This window comes from Cornus florida, unplaced genomic scaffold, assembly GCF_030987335.1.
Source record: "Cornus florida cultivar Cherokee Brave unplaced genomic scaffold, ASM3098733v1 CherokeeBrave_3.0.0_Hap2_Chr06, whole genome shotgun sequence".
NCBI lineage: Eukaryota > Viridiplantae > Streptophyta > Magnoliopsida > Cornales > Cornaceae > Cornus > Cornus florida.
Genome location: NW_026775576.1, coordinates 99,913,091 through 99,934,854, shown reverse-complemented (window position 1 = coordinate 99,934,854; position 21,764 = coordinate 99,913,091). Strand labels below are relative to the sequence as shown.

Here is a 21,764-nt window from a genome sequence, read left to right as displayed (position 1 = left end):
AGGTCGGGCCCACCTGTTTGACGGCTGAGATGCTTTGGGTCTGTAAGGACTGTTTGGATGCTTTCGGCTTTTATAGGTAGTTAAATTAAGTTTTATGATCCGAAAAAAGAAAATTATAAAAGGATACATAACTTACCTTTCATTTTGAAAAGAGATGGGAGGGAGGTATTGTGTAGTTGATTGTGGGAACTGAAATGAATTTTTTTAAGTGATAATTAAAATATTAGTTTGAATGAATTTTAATTGGTGAAATATTTTTTAAGTGATAACTAAAATATTAAATTTTTTTATTTTTTTTATTTTTAGCCAGAATTCCATGATAAATTATGTCACTGTTTAGGTATTGTTTCATAATTCAATTCAACATTTACATTTGAACTGATTCATCTCTTATTCAATAAAGTGTGTTAGATAACGTAATTCGAATATAAGCCTCTTATCAACGGATCAGTGGTCTAGTGGTATCAGTTTCTTACCCCCCAAAAGGAGGTCGAGAGTTCAAGTCTCAAAAGAAACAAGTGTGTATAAAAAATAATAATAATAATAATAAAAAACGTAATTCGAATATCACTCAAAACTATAAGTGATACTTAAAATGGTGTAAAGTTTTAAGTAACGAAGATATAACACTTATTATTGAAGGCTGAAGAGTAAAAATTCAAATATATTTAAAAATATTTATTTTTTAATTATATTTAAAAAACTTCAGCATTTAAAATTAAATTATTAAAATTTTTAGTTTTATCAAACAACGCCTTACTGGCTCCAACTTATTCTACACCTCTTAATTCATTTCACACAAAGTCGGACTAGAGTCAAGCTCAACATGGTCTTCTTTTCTCGCTATATAAAATTTTCAATACTTACAATTTTACTCCATTTTAAGTAGCACTTACCTTTTTAATTAATATTCAACTTGTGTATCAAACGCATTTAATTAGACAAACGTTTTATCACCTGAATTAAATGATCAAATAACACCAAATCTTAACTTGGGGTGCATGAAAGAACCGTGGAACCGGAATCAGAACCGTGAGAACCGGACCAATTCCGGTTCCTAAAATAAGGAACCGTTGAGATTCGGTTCGGTTCTGGTTCCGATTCCGATCGCACGATTCGGCTTCGGAACTGAACTGAACCGTAATATATATATTATATATATTTGATTATATTATTAATATTAATAACTCTAATTTATAAACCTTTATAACAAAATATTTTTAGGGCAAATCATTTCAACCTCCTCAAGCGCCTCCATCTCTATTCTCGTTCTCAACTCTAAACTTGCCCCTCCCCTCTCTCTCTCTCTCTCCGTCTCTCTCAGCAACTGCAATCTCTCTCTTTCTCTCTACAACTGCAAATTACAAAATCTACAAGAATCAGAAGTTCAAAACCCATATATTTTAGATCTACAAAATCTACAAGAATCAAAAGTTCAAAACCGATATATTTCAGATCTGTCTGCAAGAATCAAAAGTTCAAAACCCATATCGGCATATCATTTCAAGATTGCTCAAAAAATCAAAACCCGTATCTTTCAATTTCCATCGCCCGCTGTTCCAGTTCGGGTTCGCCGTTTGCAAGCTTCAGCCGCTGTTTCTCAACTCTCAAGCTTGCCCCCCCTCTCTGTGTGCAACTATTAACTCGTATGTATGGGTTTTCTTTTAATTTGTTTTCTAAATCAAGGTCTGTAACTAAAATAAAGTGTAATCTTATTTTTGTGTACGCATATATATATATATATATATGTATATATATATATATATATATATATATATCAAGGTCTGTTATTCTTGATTTCTTGTTTTGTAATCAAAACCCATATATTTTTTTTTTTTTTGCGAATGACCTTTCATATCAAGCCTTGGAGAGAAAGAGGGGTGGACCGTGGCTGGAGATTTGCGAAGCACTTGTTAAGGATTTAGCCGCTGTCTCAGCAAAAGTCTTCTCAGATCTGGTCTCAGTTTAGTCAACGGTTCCACTGCTCACGATTCCGGTTCCATTTGTTAGGAACCATTCAAATCAGTTCCAGTTCTAGCAGGAACCATACCGAACCGAACCGTGTGCACCCCTAATCTTAATTTTTATTAAATAAGTTTTATATATTTTAATCAAATGCAGACTCTTTTTATTTTGGCTTAAAAGTGTTAGACGTTCCTGAGAAGACTTACTATTTATCTTTCGGAAGAGGAAGTACCACTAAATCCATAAAATAAAATGAGGTATATGACTTTTGTGTTTGGTATAAAATTTTGGAAGAAAAAAAAAAGGAAATGGAAGGACAAGGAAATAAGTTTGATAAGTAAGTTTTGTTATCTTCCCGAAAATGGGAGGAAATATTAACATTTTTAATATTAAATTTGTCCTTAATTCATAAAGACAAATTTGAGCCTATTTGGCTGGGCTTTTTGTAGCCTCAAAATGGGTTTCTAAGCTCAAAAAGTCCTTTGTCAATAATAAATTGCGTTTGGTAAATTTTTTTAAAACGGACTTTTAAAAAATCTCAGTGGTTTAGAAGTCCAATCAATCTAATAAAACATGTTTCCTCATCGACTTCCCGCAAGTTAAATACAAAATTTATATATTGTCCACTATTTAACTTATTTCCATTTCTAAATTTCATTGTAAACTTTTATCAACGATTTAATAAAGGAAGAACAAAGAGATTGAGGAGTTGGAGGAAAAATTACTATTGACTCATATTTGATTTCAAAGTCTAAAGAATTCCAAAATTTATGAATTCTCATTCAAAATTCAACCCTATGTATATATAATTTTTTTTTTTCTTTTTTTGAAGGCTACCCGTTCAGCTGTTAAAGTGATTTATAGTTATAATTAAAAAGGTAAAATACACTAACACCCCATAAGGTTTGGCATAAAGACAGAGAGATGAAAATTATTCTACTTTTGGACAATTAACTCCCTCAAGTTTGATAAAATGGACAAAGACACCCTGACAATAATGAATTGACTTTGACTTAAATACAATTAACAAATACAGTTGAACAAATAAGTTTAAATGGACTTAAATACCCTCTTCAGCTCTGTCACCAACCCAAACACACCCTTCTGCAACACATTTCTCATAAATCTATTAAAGTTCGGTGAATTCGAGAAAACCCTTTTGGTATACCAAGAAATGTTATTGAAATCAATGTACCCAGATGAATATAGATACCCTTTTGGTTTGTTTGCCGTTAACGAAAGAGTGCAGGCAGCTGAATCAAACTACAAAACAAACATATGCTCAAAGAGGCTTTTTCGGCTAAAAAGGGCCAGAAACACAATTGCCTTCACTGCTGAGTCCACTTCTTCACCTCCCAGATCTTATTTTTTCTTTCTATTTGACTTTGTGGAAAAAAAGATACATCAATTGGAAAAACCAATTAAGAAAAGAAAGTCCCAGCGATACATGCTCTAGGTGGTTGGTTCACAGAATCTCACAACAAAGTGCAGGCACTGAATGAATGAAATGTGTTGTCAGTCCATATTGGCACTCTAAGCAAGGACCAACTCCAAAGACAGATCAAGATCAAGATCGGGCTCTATGTCGTTGCCGAAATCGGAGAGAATCAACTGAGTTGCAAAAACACTCACTGCCGCCCTCGTCGAACAACCATTGCCACTGTCGCCGTTAAGCCCAACGCGTGGTACTTTCACATGACTTGTGTACTCCGTCGTTGGGTAAGCTCACCGAAGTGGTCTCTCTTCGCCTGTCCATTTTCGGCAGTTCTGTCTTCCAAACAACCCAACTTAGTATACATAGAGTGTAGTATTCACAGCCAAATCATCAAACAAGTTACACACAACAATTAAATTATGAACAGATCTTCCCAATTTCAAAAAGTTCAAATCAACACTTGCTCTTAACAAATTTATTACACACACCGAGTCTAGTTCGATTCTCTCCATTCTCATTCTCTTAAAAATCTAAAATCCCTCATCTGGATCACTACTTCGACATGCCTCGAAAATCAAAGAATTCTCTTCAATTAATCAGCTTTCCATATATACATCTCTACCAATGCACTACCCAATATATCATATGAATCAAATCCTAATTTCATGACATGCCCATGAATTATTTTCCCAATTTCGACATATGAGAGCTGAGAACATGACCTCAACACAAAAGGGTATATATATTCATTTGGGTACATTGATTTCAAGAATATTTCTTGGTATACCAAAAGGGTTTTCTCGAATTTACCAAAATTTAATAGATTTATGGGAAATGTGTTGCAGAGGGGTGTGTTTGGGTTGGTGACAGAGCTGAAGAGGGTATTTAAATCCATTTAAACTTATTTGTTCAAGGGTATTTAAGTCAATTATATTTGTCAATTTTTTATCAAAGGGTAATAAAATCAATTCACCATCGTTTGGGTGTCTTTGTCCATTTTATCAAACTCGATGGGGTGTAATTGTCAAAAAATAGACAACTTTCATTTCTCTGTCCTTATGCCAAATCTCAGGGGGTGTTTGTCCATTTTATCAAACTCGAGGGGGTGTAATTGTCTAAAAATAGGACAATTTTCATCTCTCTGTCCTTATGCCAAATCTCAGGGGGTGTTAGTGTACTTTACTCTAATTTAAAATAAAAATGGGATATTTTTGCTTCTATCTCTCTCTTTCATTTTATTTCTCTTTCCTTTTTTTTTTTTTTTTTTCAACTTCTATCATAGCCAAGGAAATAAAAAAACTTCTAGCATTTGTATATCTTCACTATGACAATTAATCGTTGCGACATCATTGGCAATTTCACTCCATCACTTTAATTATATATATATATATATCTATATATATATATATATATATATATATATATATTCCTTTCCTTCTTTGTACATTCCAATTCAACTATTTACTATTTATGTTAATAGTTAAAACAACTTCAAAAAATTTACCCACCAAACTTTTTTATTTTAAATTCTTTTCATCAAAATGCATTATTCAAAGCCGATTCAGTGGAATGAATTTTAGAAACTGAAAACTTTTCCAAACAGGGCCAAAATTTATTAAAAATCAAGTGATTAACATTATCCTTTCTTTTTTTTTTTCTCTCTTAATTAACATTATCATTTTTTTACTTTTTCATTGTAGCAAAGGTAGCCTAAAAGTTCACCCTTTATATATATGGATAATTTCACTTACCTCTCCTGAAATTAGGCGTAATTACAGGCGGTGCCCTTTACGTTTCAAAAATTACATTGACCTCCCTTCAATGTCATTGCCGGTTTGTTATATTAGAAATTTTTATGAATGTACTAATATACCCCCATATTATATTAATAATGATAATTAATTGTCAAATTACTCTTTTACCCTAATAATATTTTTCCCGGAAAATTGAGCTTTCTTTTTTGTTTTGTTTTTTTCTTTTTCCTGAAGTTTGACCTTCTTGATCCCTATATTTGCAGAACATATTGTCTGAGTCATCAACTTCACCATCGCCACAACAAAGCCATCATCTTCAACAAAGCCACCATCTTTACCGTCGCCACAACAAAACCATCTTCACCGCTACTCCGACGGTCATAGACACCACCACCGCCATAACACAATTTGTCAATTACTTACCTCCGATGATGTCATGGAACAAAAGCAACGACATCTACGGCAGGTGACGGAGGCTTGCAAGTGTTCCGGCATTAGAGAATGGTCCGGATCCAAAATCTGAGACCCTGCTCTCTCTTTCCAGCTCGTACAGTAATTTTATCGCCGGATCGAAGAGGACAGCCCATGAGCCGACGACAAGCTTGAAGGCAGAGTCGGCGAAGGCGAACTTGTTCTTGTCGGGGTGAAGGATAAGTGCGAGCAGGCTACTTCTTGGTGAGATCGACCTCGTCTGAGCGGCGGTCGACCTGAAGGATGGAGTACCATCCAGGTTGTTGTTGATGCGGCGATGAGGACCTCAGCGTCGGCTATCCTCTTCGTTGCCGTCGCCGAGTGCTTGTCAATTGGTGAATCCGAGATTTGCAATTTCTTGTTGCTGCCGCCGTGTTCTGCGGTCGAAACCCCGGAACGGAAAGTCACTGGCACGCTCTTTGGATCCGTCCGAGACTTGTAGCAATCCAAACCATGGGTCGGTCCCGGAGTGATTCCGGTGGTGGATGACGGCTAAAAAAGAAGTGGGTCAGAGACCAGATCTGTAAGAACTCAACCAAGAAGGCATGGAGGAAGAAGAAGCAGCCGTAACAAACCACAGATCAACAGAGGGTGATTTGTTGTATACATACATACATATATATATATATATATATATATATGGGTAAAGTACACTAACACCCCTTGAGGTTTGGCATAAGGACAGTTAGGTGAAAGTTAGCTCTTTTTGGGACAATGACACCCCTTGAAGGTTCAAAAATGGACAAAGGCAACCCATGCAACCAATTGGCAAAAAATATTGACTAAATTGCCCTTTGACTCTACAAGTTAATAAATTGGACTAATCTACCCCTATGATCAATTTATGCATCTCTACCGAACTCGCTGCCGGCTCTCTCACCATCACATCACCGGCTATTTTGTCCTCCGGTCTTGGTCTCGGCATGGAGCCTCTCTGTTCACAAGCTTTCGGTGCCAAACGTCCAAACCTTCTCTCTCTACACCTGCATTGATAGAGGAGAAAAGAGAGACCTCCTCAACGAAAACCACCAACAAAACCCAGTCCCGCAGTTCAGACTTCAGATCCATCTTTCTTGCTCACCGTCGCCAGTTTAGAACCTTGCTCGTCGATCTCCTCCTTGCACACCCATCACTGGAATTGTGACCGCATATCACCACACCATCATCGCCGATTCAGTTCGTCCACCTATTCGTTGACCCATCAGACACAGCTTCGCCGTCAACCATTGCGGATCTCTATCAGATAACACAACAGAGATTGGCTAATTAATTTATTTGCTAAATCAATTTATTTATTATAGTTTTAGTTTCTTCAAGCTAGGCATTTAAAGACTCAAATTCACGCACATACGTGATTTTCTAACACTATTTTTAAATGGAAACAGAAGTATAATGTTGTGAAAATATCAAACCGTCACAATGTAGCTGCATTTCTGCCAAATTTTCACTTTGCTTCGCCTTTTAAACGCGTTAAACTCCTATGAATTTGGGAAATATTCAGAATTTTATACATGATGTATATACTCCTTTAGCAAACTCTGCAATTAACAAAGGATTTGATCTAAATTCCTACCTGCTCTGCAAATTTCCTTTTGTGGTTATCCGCATATCTATGTTATCAAGCAGAGCCTAGAATCAGTGCCATTCAATTCTTCCACTTCTATGAATTACGACATTTATAAAGCCAATTGGATTTAGCACTTGTTTAAATTATTATCTTGACTAGAAGAAAATGAGAAAATTGTGCATGTTTTTAATTTGGTTTTGATAAATATTACATCTGCCGGTCATTATTCTGATCCTCCCAATGAGTTTCTGCTCGAAGCCAAGCTGCTGTCTACCAAAAACACAAAACACAGCTACCACCATAAAATAGTCATTTGTGAAAATAAGAAATACTGAAAAATTTTCAAGCCTTAGAATATATCTCATAAATAAATAAATAAATATATATATATAACTCACCCAAAATTCTTCATCGATTAGCCACAAAATTCCCGAACTCAATTATATTTTATTGAATGAACTCTTCTATTTTCTTCAGCTTTAACCCTCATTTTCTCTCTCTAAAACTATTCTCTCTCTCTCTATATCACTCTCTCAGCAATCCCTCACTCCTTTTCCCATTCAGGGGCAATTTCGTCCTTTTAACAGGTCTGTTCTTTTACCATAAATCTGAATTTAATATTAAAGGGCAATTTTGTCTTTTCATATGATTTAAGGCCTTGTTTGGATGGAATTTTTTTAAGGGGGTGTCATTGTCCCAAAAATAGCTAACTTTCACCTGAGTGTCTTTATGCCAAACCTCAGGGGGTGTGAGTGTACTTTACCCATATATATATTATGTTATATGGTATTTATATATTTGTGAGGAAAATAGATATAATGCAAGGGCTTTTTGTCTTTTTATTATGGGTATATAGGTTATTTTACTACAGAAGTAAAGGTTAAAATGTCTTTGCAAATATAACGAGGGCAAATGTGGTATTACAAGGTTAAAAATAGCTGATGTCATCAGAAATCATCATTGACCGGCATTAACTTTCATCGGAGGGGACAAAATATTCTGACGGAGCAAATTTCGAGAGAGAACGGTATAATTTTTTAAACATAAACGGTACCGCCTATAATTACCCCTAACCTTAAAAGAGGTAAGTGTAATTACCCCTTTATTTATATACAAGGAGGTGTTGTTTTGAAAACTTACTGTTATTAACTCAAATGGGGTATTACAGAATTTAACCCAAGTAGGATAAGCCTCTGTGTGCAAATGATTGCCAAACATGTCCCCACTGTAATAGCTGAGTTATGTTGCGTTGAGTTATAATAGCTGAGTTTTGTTGCGTTGATTGCAAAAATGACCGGAGTTTATATATATATGATTTTGTTTCTTTCCCTTCTTTTCATATCATGTAGTATTTCTTTTTGTGATATATGTATTTGTTTTTTTTTTTGGGAAGGTGATATATATGTATTTCCCTTCTTTTCATATCATGTAGTTCTTCGTTTTGTGATATATATGTATATACATATTGCCCTTATAGCACTAAGGGATCGGATCTAAGGGGACTTTAGTGGGCTCAAGCCCATCCATTTTTTTAAAATTTTTTTTTTTATTACTATAGTAAATTTTAATCCAACCTCAAAAAAAAAAAAAAAAAAATTTATTACTAGCGTTAACCCACTCAAAAATATGCTAGCCACAATTGCTGAATTCACATTTGGTTAATAAATTTTAATCATATAGGTACACTCTGGTCTAGTGATGAAATTGGAAACATCTTATCATATACATACCAGAACTATGAGTTGAAGATTCGTGCTTGGTGAGAAACAAGTAGAAAATATATTTACTATGTTTTAGTGAGAAGCAAGTAGAAAAGCAAATATATATATTTTTCCCACTAAGAGTTGAACATTTTGTGAACATGTTTACAAATTTGAAAAATAAAAATAAGATTACCAAGCATATTGACCTATTTATGATTTTTTTGGCATTTTGGAAACAAAAAAACAGAAAGTAGAAACATTACCAGGCGCCATTTTACAGTCCATAAATACAGAGCATAAAACATCTGAAGATTAGTTGATTTACCATCAACACTCCAAATTGAATTTAGACACCAAAAACAAAAGCTTCTTTGAGAGAGAAGCTAACCGGATCCTCACAGTAATGGTGCATCTACAGTAAGTAGACTTTTCTCTAGGAAAAAACACCACCTATTTAAGACATGAACATATTCAATTGTTGGCTCTCATATCCTTCACTTCTTGTTCCTATCATCCTTGCACTGCACACTAACCATCTATAACATGCCTCGGTTCCAAAATGTCCCAATTTTTAAATTAAGGTTGGTGGTAAGATATATTCTATTTCATAAGGGTAAAACAGAAAGCCAATACAACTTCGGAATACAAGTTCCATAAAAAACTACAAGTCTTTAAGGTCATGAACAATACCAGAACGATTATTCAATAACCCGTATCTTCCAAATTTACAATACTAGGGTTTCATGAGAAGCAGAAACAGAATCACATCATCACCACCGTCGTGAGGACAAAGAAGGACAACTACATCTGCTGCGCACCATGGTTGTGTAGCCAATCATCACTACTGGTTTTTAAAGGACTAGCAAATACAAGATGTTATATAGTTAGACAGATAGCCTATTATACCAAACAGTTTTATGAAAATACAAGATCAATAAGAGCATTCTACCTCAAAATTCTTTGACAGATCCTTCATCTGCTCGGCAAGTTCTTGCTTCTTCTTTGCAGCTGCAGGTAACAAACAATTACCAATAACATCGTCAGCCTCAATGCAAAGGAGTCTAGCGTACAACAAACTATTTGTTGAATTGAAACAAAAAATTGGAAAGAAAAAAAGAAAAGAAATATATATACCGATGTTAGAAAGATCCTCCATTCTCTTTGATGATCTCACAGCGAATCTCTGGAACGTAGGGCTGAAAATCACAGATACATGATGACTTTATGGCTAAATCAATTGCTCAAGAGCTCAATCAGAAGAATGAAACAACAGCAATAAAACACAATGAATGATTTTTAATCGCATAACCATAAAAGGAACAGAAAAGCTCCTTTTCTGCTTAACGAACACATCCATTCCTGTCAAAACCAGACTTGAACCTACAACTCTCCCGAGTAGATACATTCAAACTAATAAACGAACAATTTCTGGGTTGTTTTTCAACAAATAATTTTGTCTTTAAATAAGTAAAATGTGACAGTTAAGTGGTCACATGACATGCTATCGGAGACAGCTGAGCTACAAAATACAAGAAAAGTGGCTGGGACCCAAACAGTATAATGTGAAACCAATTACAAAAACATGTTTCTCCCAAACGTCCAATTACAACATAATGGCTGCAATGGATAGCGTGGGAGCATTCTTTAGCTTCACTTTGGACAATACCATAGCTTGAACTAATCAATTAGGGTGTACTGAATAGATCAAGACTGCGAAGCATTGCAATATTCTAACAAAATTTTAATTCAAACAGAGAGGAAAAGAAAGACAAAAACAAAAAATCCAAAAACCAAGAGAATAACACAAGACTAGAACCAAGCAAGGTGGAAGTACTAAACAAATCCACACCTTGAATCCAAAACTCCACCGAGGTCATTTGTCAAAGATTAAAATTAAACCTCAGCCCCTTAGATGTTAATTAGTGCGATCATATCCGCAATCGGTACAGGTCTATGGAGTCATCATGGGCAATATATACACAATATATGCACACACATAAACAAACTACTGTAAATTAACACGATTTGCGAATAATAATCATATTAATGCGAAGGTCATATCCACAAGGTATATGGATTCATCATCAGCAATAAATATACATAGTATACACGCACAAACTACAGTAAATTAACATGATTTACTTTAGGTATAATAATCATATCAATGTGCCCGTCGTACCCACAAGGTAAATTAACACGATTTGCATATAATAATCATATATACACACACATATACAAACTACTGTAAATTAACATGATTTGCGTATAATAATCATATTAATGTGAAGGTCATATCCACAAGGTATATGGAGTCATCATCAGCAATAAATATACACAATATACACACGCACATACACAAACTACTGTGAATTAACACGATTTACTTTAGGTATAATAATCATATCAATTTCCCCCTTCATACCCACAGTCGGTACAGGTCTATGGAGTCATCATCGGCCACAAATATAAACACAAACGTATACAAACTACTGTGTATACAAACTACTGTAAATTAACACGACTTACTTCAGGTATAATTATCATATTAACGAGAAAGTAAATTTAAAATTGGTACCAACATTTGCAGAGAAATTTCTCAACCTTTCAGAGCTGAAGCTAAAAACATGTAGCAACGCAGATGAAAATTATACTGCATGTTTGAAATTATTATCGCTTCAAGGGAACGAGCCTATAACGAATTGATTTATCCCAACGGCCAGATAAAGAAGCTTCAATCGAACAACAAACCCATTTCGCAAGCAGAAACATAAAACTATAAATTTTAACACGAAATAAAAAACATATGCGTACCTGTTTGCAAGACCGCTGACAACGAACTCATTAACAACGTAAGATATGACCCTGTGCATGAAATTTCCTCCGCCCGCCATGATACAATCTTCGAGCGCTTCTTGTAGACTAATCGCAACAATTAAAAAGACAACAAACTACAAAGATCGGAGAAATAGCCTATTATGATCTCGAATTAGCCGACGAAATCAATATATATATATATATATATATATATTGATATAAAATATTGCATTAATTCGACAAGGTGAGGGTAGAGTCATTTGATTTTGAACCATATATTGGATTAGAGAGAGAACATCAGGAAATTAAAGGGGGAGATCAAGTGATTTTACCTGAGAAAAATATGGTCGAAAACCCTAGTTTTCTGTCGAAGGTTGGGTCGCACCTAAGACGTGCGTTATGATAGAAAGGGTTATTTATAGATGGAAGGCGAACTGTGTGGCTAAGAGGCTGTAGGGCTCACCTGTTTGACGGCTGAGATTTACTGCGTCGATAAGGACTGTTTGGATACTTTCTTCTTTTATACCGTATATAGTTAAATTAAGTTTTATGACTCGAAAAAAGAAAATTAGAAGACGACGATACATTAACTCACCTTTCATTTCGAAAAGAGACGGGGAGCTATTAGGTTTGATTGTGAGTCGCCTTTCCTATTTTCCATCCGAGCGTGTGGTTTCAACTGTGGTTCTCACTCATCCGCCTTCAACGATCTCGTGATTTTCATGTCTTACAAGGGTGAGGGGGGAACTGTGAGAGTTGTTGAACTTAGTTTCAACTTTCTCCTTGCTATATCGAGGTTCTCTGTTTATCAGAGTTTAGGGTTGTTTTCCCGATGGTGTGGTTTCTATGAGATGGTTTCCATCTCTTCTTTCGTCCGTCGGTATGTAGGTTGTCTGTGGGGACAACTTGTGCGTGGCGGTAAGGGAGGAACTAGTAATGGGCTAACATGGGTTATAGCCAGGTCCAATTGAAAAAAAAAATTTAGTACTATTGTTTTTATAAGTCCATATACTACTCTTTCTTTTACTATCAGCCCAGTCTAATCCATTGAATTTCTATAAATAAAAGGAATTGTAAAATTTACAAAGACCAAGTCTTAAATATAAGCAAACCCACCAACCACGGACAAATCAATCACAAAATAAACTATAATAAAACATAAGAGGGCCTAGCCCGGTAAATAAAACACATTGTTAGTCTACGGAAAAAGACCTAAACTCTTCGTGTATAAGGCACGAAGGCATAGGTGGATGGATATCATGGATTATTATTGTTAATCCAGTGAAATATTGAATTTTATTTTTGTTAAAAGGGGGGGGGGGGGGGGCTTTGTTGATGATTTATTGTTAAATTGGGTAATAAACTATATAATGGATTAATAAATAGTCAGGGGCGGAGCACATAAGTCTGACTTTCTAATATGAATTTATTGATAAGGAACATATATATCTTGTATTCTTGTAAGTGTTTATTTTAATACTTGTATGAAGCAGACTTCAGTGGATTCTTGACTGTGAAAATACGTTAGAGTTTGGAAGTATAAATGTGTTAGAAGGTTGTAGATTATTGGGTATAATTAAATGAGTGCATGAGAATTTTGTATTTAGAGTATGAATGACACACTAAGTAATCATGGATTTAATTATTTTTAGCCCCCCCTACTTTGCAATCCTAGCTCCGCCCCTTCGTGGCGACTTGTTCGTGTGGGGTTGTTGCGTCTTAGCGGATTTGAGACCCGTTTTGTACCGATCTTTCCTTTTGATCCGGGTATTGCTCAAATCCCCTTTCTTTTTTGTTTAACTCTCATGTTTGCTCTATGCTTTTTGGTTTTTAGATGTCGGTGCTTGGCTTCGGTGATCCTTTGTGTTGCGGTTGTCTCCACCATTTTTGGGGATCATCCCTATTATTTCTTTTTCTATTGCCATGGGAATCAAGGCTAGCTTTCTGTTTTACGGGGCCGACGATGGATATTTATGCCTGATCCTTTATGGAGTTTCATTTTCTGGAGCAATTTGCGATGGGAGGGTGATATGATGCATAAGTGCCATGTGATGGAGTCCGGCGTCTCTGTTGCTTGTGCTGCTGTGCTCGGTGGTTCCTTGATGGGTCGGTTCCGGCGATCGTTCTATGGTTTTCCCGGTGGTGTTATCGTGATGTCATGGCTAACGTTTATAGGCCCGATATTTTCGATGTTATAGTTTTAATGGCTGTAGGCCAGGTCACTTTGACTAAGCTGTTCTCTTGTCTTGTGTAGATTTGATGATATCCTTTGGACTTTTGGTACGGTGGTTCATATACCTGATAATCTTTCCGATGAAACTGCCACCTTTTCCCTGGATTGTTAAGCCTCTGATCTTGACTATAAGATGTGGTCATTAGGTGCCTTTAGATGATGTTGTTGGTTGATCTTGTTTACTCCTTGTTTGTAGATGCCGTATGGCATATAACTTGTTTCTTGCCAAGAAAAAAAAAAAATTTGTGAGTAATGAAAATTAATTACTGAAAATTATGAAAATATGAAAAATGATACTTACATTGAATACACAGACTCAAAACTTAAGTTACTAGTGATGTGTCATTATACCTGTATTATACTTAGAAAGAGAAAATTTAAAAAATTAAATTATCCTTACAGAATCCCAATTACAAAAGAATCTCAATTATTATAACTCTCATTATCGATCTCTATCTCATAATCAAACCATTATTTATTTTATTCTCTCACCCTTTTCTTATTGCCATCATTGATTCCCGATACACAAATATATCACTTTACACTACTTAGGGCTAGTTTGACATAACTTTTGCTTCTACGTTTAGACAGTAGAAGAAGAGAAATGAAAGCAATCTCTTCCATTTAGCTTATTTGTCAATGTTTGGAAATTGTATTTTAAAACAGCTTTGAACGTCAAAAGATATTTTTTGTGTGTTTGGAAAAATATTTGGTGAATCTCTTTTACTGTAAAAATAACTGTTATACCTGTAACGACCCAAAAAGATACCAAAACAATAATAGTAAAAATATAAAATTTCGGCATGATCTCGGCAGAAAAAGTTCATCTACAACCTGTTGAAATACAAAAAAAAATACAATTGCCTCACTGGCCTTAAAAATAACTTATCATGTCCCAACGCACAATACAGATATTATGTCACATTTCCAAGATGGTTACATACATATGAAATGTCCCCTTCCTCTATCTCATCCAAACAGGGAATACATTTTAGTTACATCAAGTTACAGTCCATAAAATGTAGCTAGAATTTAAAAGTCCATAACTTACAATATTATATCAAATAAACTAAAGTTTCACAAAATAGTTAAGATTACATTTACAAAATATTAGAGTTCTAATACAAAAGATAGCAAAAGTAAAATAGATCCCCAAGCTCGTCTAAACTTATGGTGGATCATCGTCCGCCACCTCTTTTCCATATCCTGAAAAATGTTAAAAATAATGGAGTGAGCATAAGCTCAGTAGAAAGTGTCTAAGACACTCTTCTTATATCCCCGTGAATCCATATAATGAATAGATAAAAGTGAATGGGATCATGCCATAGGGAAACGCACATTCTCAAACACAATAACAAGTGTGTAACAAATATCAACCAATCACAAGTTTACCACAATGTCATGAAGTGCAATGTTATACAAATGTCACTCCCCATTTTTCAAAACATTTCCGTTTCAACTTCCAAATTGTTAGTGTAATCCGACCCAAGGCACCTCCAAGGCGTCACGAATGGAGGGTTGACTAACTATCCACGACCATAAAGCACCTCCAAGGCGTCACATCTGGTCTAGTTAACTCAACCATACTCCCTTCTAGACTACATTACCATCACGGACCACTAGACGCCTCCTAGGCGTCCGGTTTTCGTAAACTCTTTTTAAAAAAATATTTTTCCCAAGAATAAATTCATTTATTTTAAAACATTTTTTCCCCCTATTTCTTTCCCAATGGATACATAAATACTTCATTTCAAGTATAAAGTTTCCACATACTTTTTCAAATAAATTAATAAGTTACTAAAAATGGACAACTCATATTCTCATTCCACATTTTACTAGTAATTTAAATCAACAATTCATAAATTTATTTCCATACTTATAATATAAATTTTCATAACAATTGAAATAATGAAAACAAACCAATACTAAGCATGCTTCTTTACAAGTTAAAAATCATTATACTAATAAACCCAAGTAACACATAACACACATTTATCACCATCAATATAAATAACCTTAACAAACATAATCACAAAAAATTAAAATTAAGCATACTTAAAGTCAAATTAAAGGGAAAAATTGTTTACACCCCTTGAAGATCTCGCCGTGCTCTCCGTTTTACCGCAAACAGCTCCCAAAAACTCTAAGAAATAAGGAAGTAATCAAAAATTGAAATGGTATAAAATGAGAAAAAAAAAGGAAAACAAGGAGAGAAAGAGGAACTCAGCCCGAGTCTGGAGTAAAAATGACCACAAAATGATGTGTGTGATCTAAAATATGTTTAGTGCTTTGTGGGGTCCACAAAAAAAAAAAATCTCTTTTATACTTATGCACATTTAATAAACATTACAATACCCTTACATTCACGTGAAGAATTTTTGATGCTCAGGAACTAACCACAATTGAGAGACTTAAATAGCATAAAAAAACATCCTCTTATTTTCCATTAAAGCACAATTTTAGCATTAGAGAGCTAAATAAAATCTAAGTATCCTCTTATTTTTCATTAAAGCACAATTTTGGCACATCTTATATTGCAATATTGCATTTGGTGTTGATGGGGAACCAAAACTTACAGAAACAAGAATTTGGTATTAACAAATAGTTGTCTTTTATTTCAATCATAATATTAAATTTAGAATCAACAATAAATAGTGCATCTATCACCATCAAAATCCCCAATTTTAGAGTCTAACAACAAAAAAATTATTTGTATTATGTTTGCTTTTTATATTAAAATTAAATTGTTGAAATTTGAGAGAGCAAACAATTTGGCTTGTCGAGCAGGAGAATAAAGGATGAAGCCTCACCGAATTAATCTTAATCTTTCGGGTTAAAATTTTTACAGTTTTTCATTCACAAATCAAGTAAGAACAGAACTTTACATGAATGATTTCCAGAAAGATAGGAAGAAAAATAAAAGAAAAGAGCCTAGAAAAATGAAGTATCACCTGAAATATTGTGGGTCAAATCGACGTAGGATTGAGAATTAGATCTGGATGGTTTGAGTTTTTAGGAGAGAGAGTTAGAGTTGAGTTGCAGTTGTCAAAAGATAAGGAGTCCATGATTAAAATTAGGGTTTTGAGAGAAAGGAAAATGACCATATTGAAGCTTGATTTTGCAAGGAGGGTAAGATGGACATCAAAATTTTGCCAAGGGACTAAGTAGATATTCAGAGGCGATCTTGAGCATGAAGTTCCTCAATTTCTTCTGTCACCCTAGGGCTTGGGAAGAAAACACCGTTGTCTTTTATAGGATACAGTTGGTATTTCATTTTTTTATTGAGTAAAAAAAAGGGTATAATTGGTATTAAAAAGTTTCATTAAAATATAACACCAGCTTCCCATGTTTTTCAAAAGAGCGTTTTAGAAAATTTGAGGGGTACCAGCTTCTCCAAAACGCTCTTCTAAAGCCCATAAGCTCTTATAAAAAACTAGCCAAACACTACTAAAAATAGCTTTTAAACCCCAAAAGCCAAAAACAGCGTTTGAAAATCCAATCCCAACAGGCCCTAGTGAGGATGGTTTTCGATATATCACTTTACAGTACTTGGTAAGGATGGTTTTCAATTGACGAGTCAATTCAGTCTGTTATTGGTTTCTTACATAAGAGTGATGATCATTTCTTGGGGTGTAGTTTACGTTATTAAAAAAGAAAAAGAAATTCAACTGCCCCATGTTTTTCATTAATTTAATTAGCGTTAGTTGCTTTAACAATGCACCATAATCTTAATAAAAACAGCGACAAGCGTAAATCAGTTTCAAAAGAAATGTATTGAAACTAATCACGCAAAAGAACTTTGAAAGGAAAACAAAATTAGGATTTAACTAAAAAAGATTATGTAACATTTTTTCTAATAAGGAATCAAAAGAATTTAAAAGGACAAGAAAATTTATCATATATTTTTAGAAATTTAAAATTTTAGGGGGGGGGCATTTTTGAACATTTCTATAAAATTTCTTACATATATATAGTAAAATACATATTATGTATATATGCAAAGGCCTATGGTGCTTATTATTATTATTATTTTTTTATGTTTTGCGAAATTTTGCATATTCATATACCTCTATCTATATTATTTTACATATTCTTAAACATATATATATATGTAAACTAATAAAAGGCATGTGCGATGCACGTGATGAATATTTTGTAATTTATATAATTTATATTTTAATATATTTTTTAATTGTTTATAATTTTATAAAAAAAAATAGGCAAAACAATGTCAGCCCAGAATGCATTGTCACTTTCAAAAGAAATAAAATAAGGTTTTCCATTTACAGATGAATGAAAACTATAAAAAATTAAAAAATATGTGAAAATAAAAATTCTATAATTTACAAATCATTTATAAATAAATAATATATAAAAATTATATATATATTATAAAATCCGAAAGGGTACCAACAATTTTTAGATTGTAATAATTGGTAAGGGCGGCTAGTAGTGGTATGCTTTCTCGATAGAGAATATTTGACTTAAACGAATAAGGTAAGTGCTGTGGTAAGCACTCGTCCCAAAAAGAGCTTGCTTGCGCCGGAAGCTTTGTTGAAACTAGCTCCAGTATGGTCTGCGAAGTAAACCACACCTAAAAAGAAACAAAATATATTATAAAATCCAAAAGGTACTTAAAATGTATGACAAACTATTCAAAACTATAATTTTATGAATTCCTAAACTATAACTCTTTGAAAATAAAAGTATTCCTAAATTATTTATTTCTCAATCTTTATCTTTTTTGCATATCTCATCTCTTCATTAAATAAATCATTGTCAAGTGTCAATATATTTAATTCTTCTACTGCAAAATAAGTTTTCACGACTTGTTGTTGAGTATTGTCTATCTTCATCAGAAAAATAAAAGATTTTCCTTTGCAGCTTGTAATTTTTTTTGCTGAATTCATCCCTGTCCTGCAAAAAAAACAAATATAATTTAGAGCTATTAAGAATTTAGAGCTATTGAGAAATTAAACTAAGTATTTATTTTTTTAATTTAATTAAAATTTTATGAATAAGGGTGAAAAATTACCTCAATTTATAAATGTAGTAAATCATCTAGTGAACAATTTATTAATATTTGGCAATCATTGAACACTGTTAGGGTTGCAATATGTTCCATACTTCGCACTTTAATTATCATTATGAATCTGCACATGAGTAAAGACATTAATTTTCTTGTTATTACTTCAAAATACTAAATTTCTAGAGTTTAGTTTGAAATATATTGGTATTTTGTAATTTGAATTAAACTCTTCAAATAATTTTTAGGTAATTTTTTTTTTTCAAAAAACTCTTTTTTTTTTATTATTATTATTTTTTTATATATATATTAAAAAAATTTAGTACTACACTTGATCTTAGCCAAAAGACCGAGAAATGTGTGATTAATATTTCTTTAGGTCTATAGTTTTATAAGAGGCTTTCATGTAATACTTTATAATTTAAAACCGATGTGGGACAAGAAAAATAAATTTTATTAGGTACAATTTGATTTGAAGGGTGCATCAAAACTTGGTAATAGTGCAACACCAAGGAGATGCTAAGATCAGTAAAGTAGCAAGCTACTCTAGTTGACCGGACCCAAAAAAATTTAGTACTATACTTTATCTTAGCCATAAGCCGAGAAAGGTTAGCCAAAAGACCGAAAAATGTGTGATTAATATTTCTTTAGGTCTATAGTTTTATAAGAGGCTTCCATATGATCCGTTATAACTCAAAACCGATGTGGGACAAGAAAAATGAATTTTAATAGGTAATTTATAATTTGAATTAAACTATTTAAATTAATTTTTATGAATTTTATTAGCTAATTTGAAATATATTCCGTGTTATAGTTTTAATAAATATTTTATTTGAATTTTATTAGGTAATAATTTTTAGAGTTTCTTTAATTTGAAATATATTTCTTGTTTAAGTTTTATAAAAAAATTTATTTGAATTTTATTAGGTAATAATTTTTAAAGTTTCTATAATTTGTGTAGTTAAAATATATTTTGTGTTAGAGTTTAATAAAAACTCTTTTAAAATCTCTTTTATATCAATTAATAAATATTTTTTTGTATTAATAATTCTTGTCTAATTAAATTTCCTTTTATTAAAAAACTCATAATAAATAGATAAATAGGTAATTTTTGTTAGAGATTTATAGATGCTCTTTTAAAACCTTTTTTTTTATATCAATTAATAAATAAATTTTTTATATTAATAATACTTGTCTAATTAGATTTCCTTTTAATAAAAAAACTCATAATAAATAGATAAATAGGTAATTTGTGTTAGAATAATTTTTAGAGTCTAAAGTAGCAAGCTACTCTAGTTGACCAAAACCAAAAAAAATTAGTATTACACTTGCTCTTAGCGAAAAGGCCGAGAAAGGTTAGCCAAAAGGTCGAAAAATGTGTGATTAATATTTATTTAGGTTATAGTTTTATAAGAGGCTTCCATGTAATCATTTCTAACTTAAAATCGATGTGGGACAAGAAAAATGAATTTTATTAGGTAATTTGTAATTTGAATTAGACTCTTTAAATAATTTTTAGATATATATATATATATATATATATATATATATATATATATTTATAAAAACTCTTTTTTTTTTTCTTTATATATTAATACTGAAATAGTGAAATATTGAAATACTGAAAGATTACTTCCTGGTGAGTATAAAGTTGCCTTAAATATAAAAAGGCAACACTAATTAATTAATTATTGTAGGATTAGATTTTAAGGTCAGGATTAAAAGTGAGTATACTATTCTATGCTCACCAGGGAGCAATTGAACGCCACTATATATGTGTGTGTGTGTGTGTGTGTGTGTATAAGGAGTGGAAGAGTGTTTTAATAAAATTTTAAAAACAAAGTTAAGGGGATTGAATTGGACATCTATTTAGAGAGAGATAGTGTTCTGATAATATTTATAAAACAAATTTAAGGGATTTTAATTACAATTATTTTTTAAGCAAGGATCTCAGTTAAATAATCCTAAAAAGGTAGGATGGATATGAGAAGGTAATATAAGGGTAATTTTGTCTTTGAAAATTCATGTTGTTTTAATGGATATGCTAGTGGGACTATATGATTGCCATATTAAATTTTATTTTGTGCCATGTAGATTCTGCCTAACAATCTGTCTAATCTTTCTGTCTGAGTATCACGACTCTTAAAATATTAATTAGAAATGAATTTTAATTGGTGAAATTTTTTTATGTGATAACTAAAAATTTTAAAAAATTAAATTTTTTTTTTTTGAATTTTTAGTCTCCAGCATTTCGTGATAAATTATGTCACTGTTTGGGTGTTATTTGATAATTCAATTTAACACTTAAATCTGAACAAAAGTCATTACTTATTCAATTAATTGCGTTTCATAACGTAATTTGAATATCACTAATAAATTTGATAATTATAAGTGCTACTTAAAATGGTGTAAAATATAACATTTATTATTGAAAGCTGAAGTGTAAAAATTCAAATATATTTAAAAATATTTATTTTTTAATTACCACTTAAAAAACTTCAGCATTTAAAATTCAATTATTAAAATCTTTTGCTTTATCAAACAACACCTTACTGGCTCCAACTTATTCTACACCTCTCAATTCATTTCACAAAGTCGGACTAGAGTCAAGCTCAACACGGTCTTCTTTTCCACTATATAAAATTTTCAGTACCTAAAATTTTACTCCATTTTAAATAGCACTTACCTTTTTAATTAATATTCAAATTGTGTATCAAATACAATTAATTAGATAAACACTTTATCCATTCAAAAGTAAGCATTGAATTGAATTGTCAAATAACACCAAATCTTAAC

General features: G+C 32.6%; 1 protein-coding gene, 1 non-coding gene and 1 pseudogene across 2 annotated transcripts; all 3 read right to left on the bottom strand.

Moving 5' to 3' along the window:
- Positions 1 to 9,463: 9,463 nt before the first annotated feature.
- On the bottom strand, positions 9,464 to 12,148 carry LOC132313315 (uncharacterized). Its single transcript, XM_059812026.1, has 5 exons — positions 12,042 to 12,148; positions 11,707 to 11,843; positions 10,030 to 10,091; positions 9,845 to 9,903; positions 9,464 to 9,754 (listed from the first exon to the last, which is right to left on the bottom strand). The coding sequence occupies exons 2-5, from the start codon at positions 11,784 to 11,786 to the stop codon at positions 9,737 to 9,739; spliced, it is 219 nt and encodes a 72-aa protein (XP_059668009.1). The 5' UTR covers positions 11,787 to 11,843; positions 12,042 to 12,148; the 3' UTR covers positions 9,464 to 9,736.
- Positions 10,790 to 10,868, bottom strand: LOC132315158 (small nucleolar RNA SNORD25). The gene has a single exon (XR_009483591.1). It is a non-coding gene; the product is annotated as a small nucleolar RNA SNORD25 (small nucleolar RNA).
- Positions 12,149 to 19,442: 7,294 nt separating the features above from the next.
- LOC132315546 (U2 spliceosomal RNA) lies at positions 19,443 to 19,579 on the bottom strand (annotated as a pseudogene).
- Positions 19,580 to 21,764: the final 2,185 nt, after the last annotated feature.

Coding starts and splice junctions, on each gene's coding strand:
- LOC132313315 (XM_059812026.1), bottom strand. CDS start 11,786: ATGGCGGGCGGAGGAAATTTCATGCACAGGGTCATATCTTACGTTGTT. Junction 10,092..11,706: donor GTCAGCGGTCTTGCAAACAG/GTACGCATATGT, acceptor TGTGATTTTCAG/CCCTACGTTCCAGAGATTCG. Junction 9,904..10,029: donor GGAGGATCTTTCTAACATCG/GTATATATATTT, acceptor TGTTACCTGCAG/CTGCAAAGAAGAAGCAAGAA.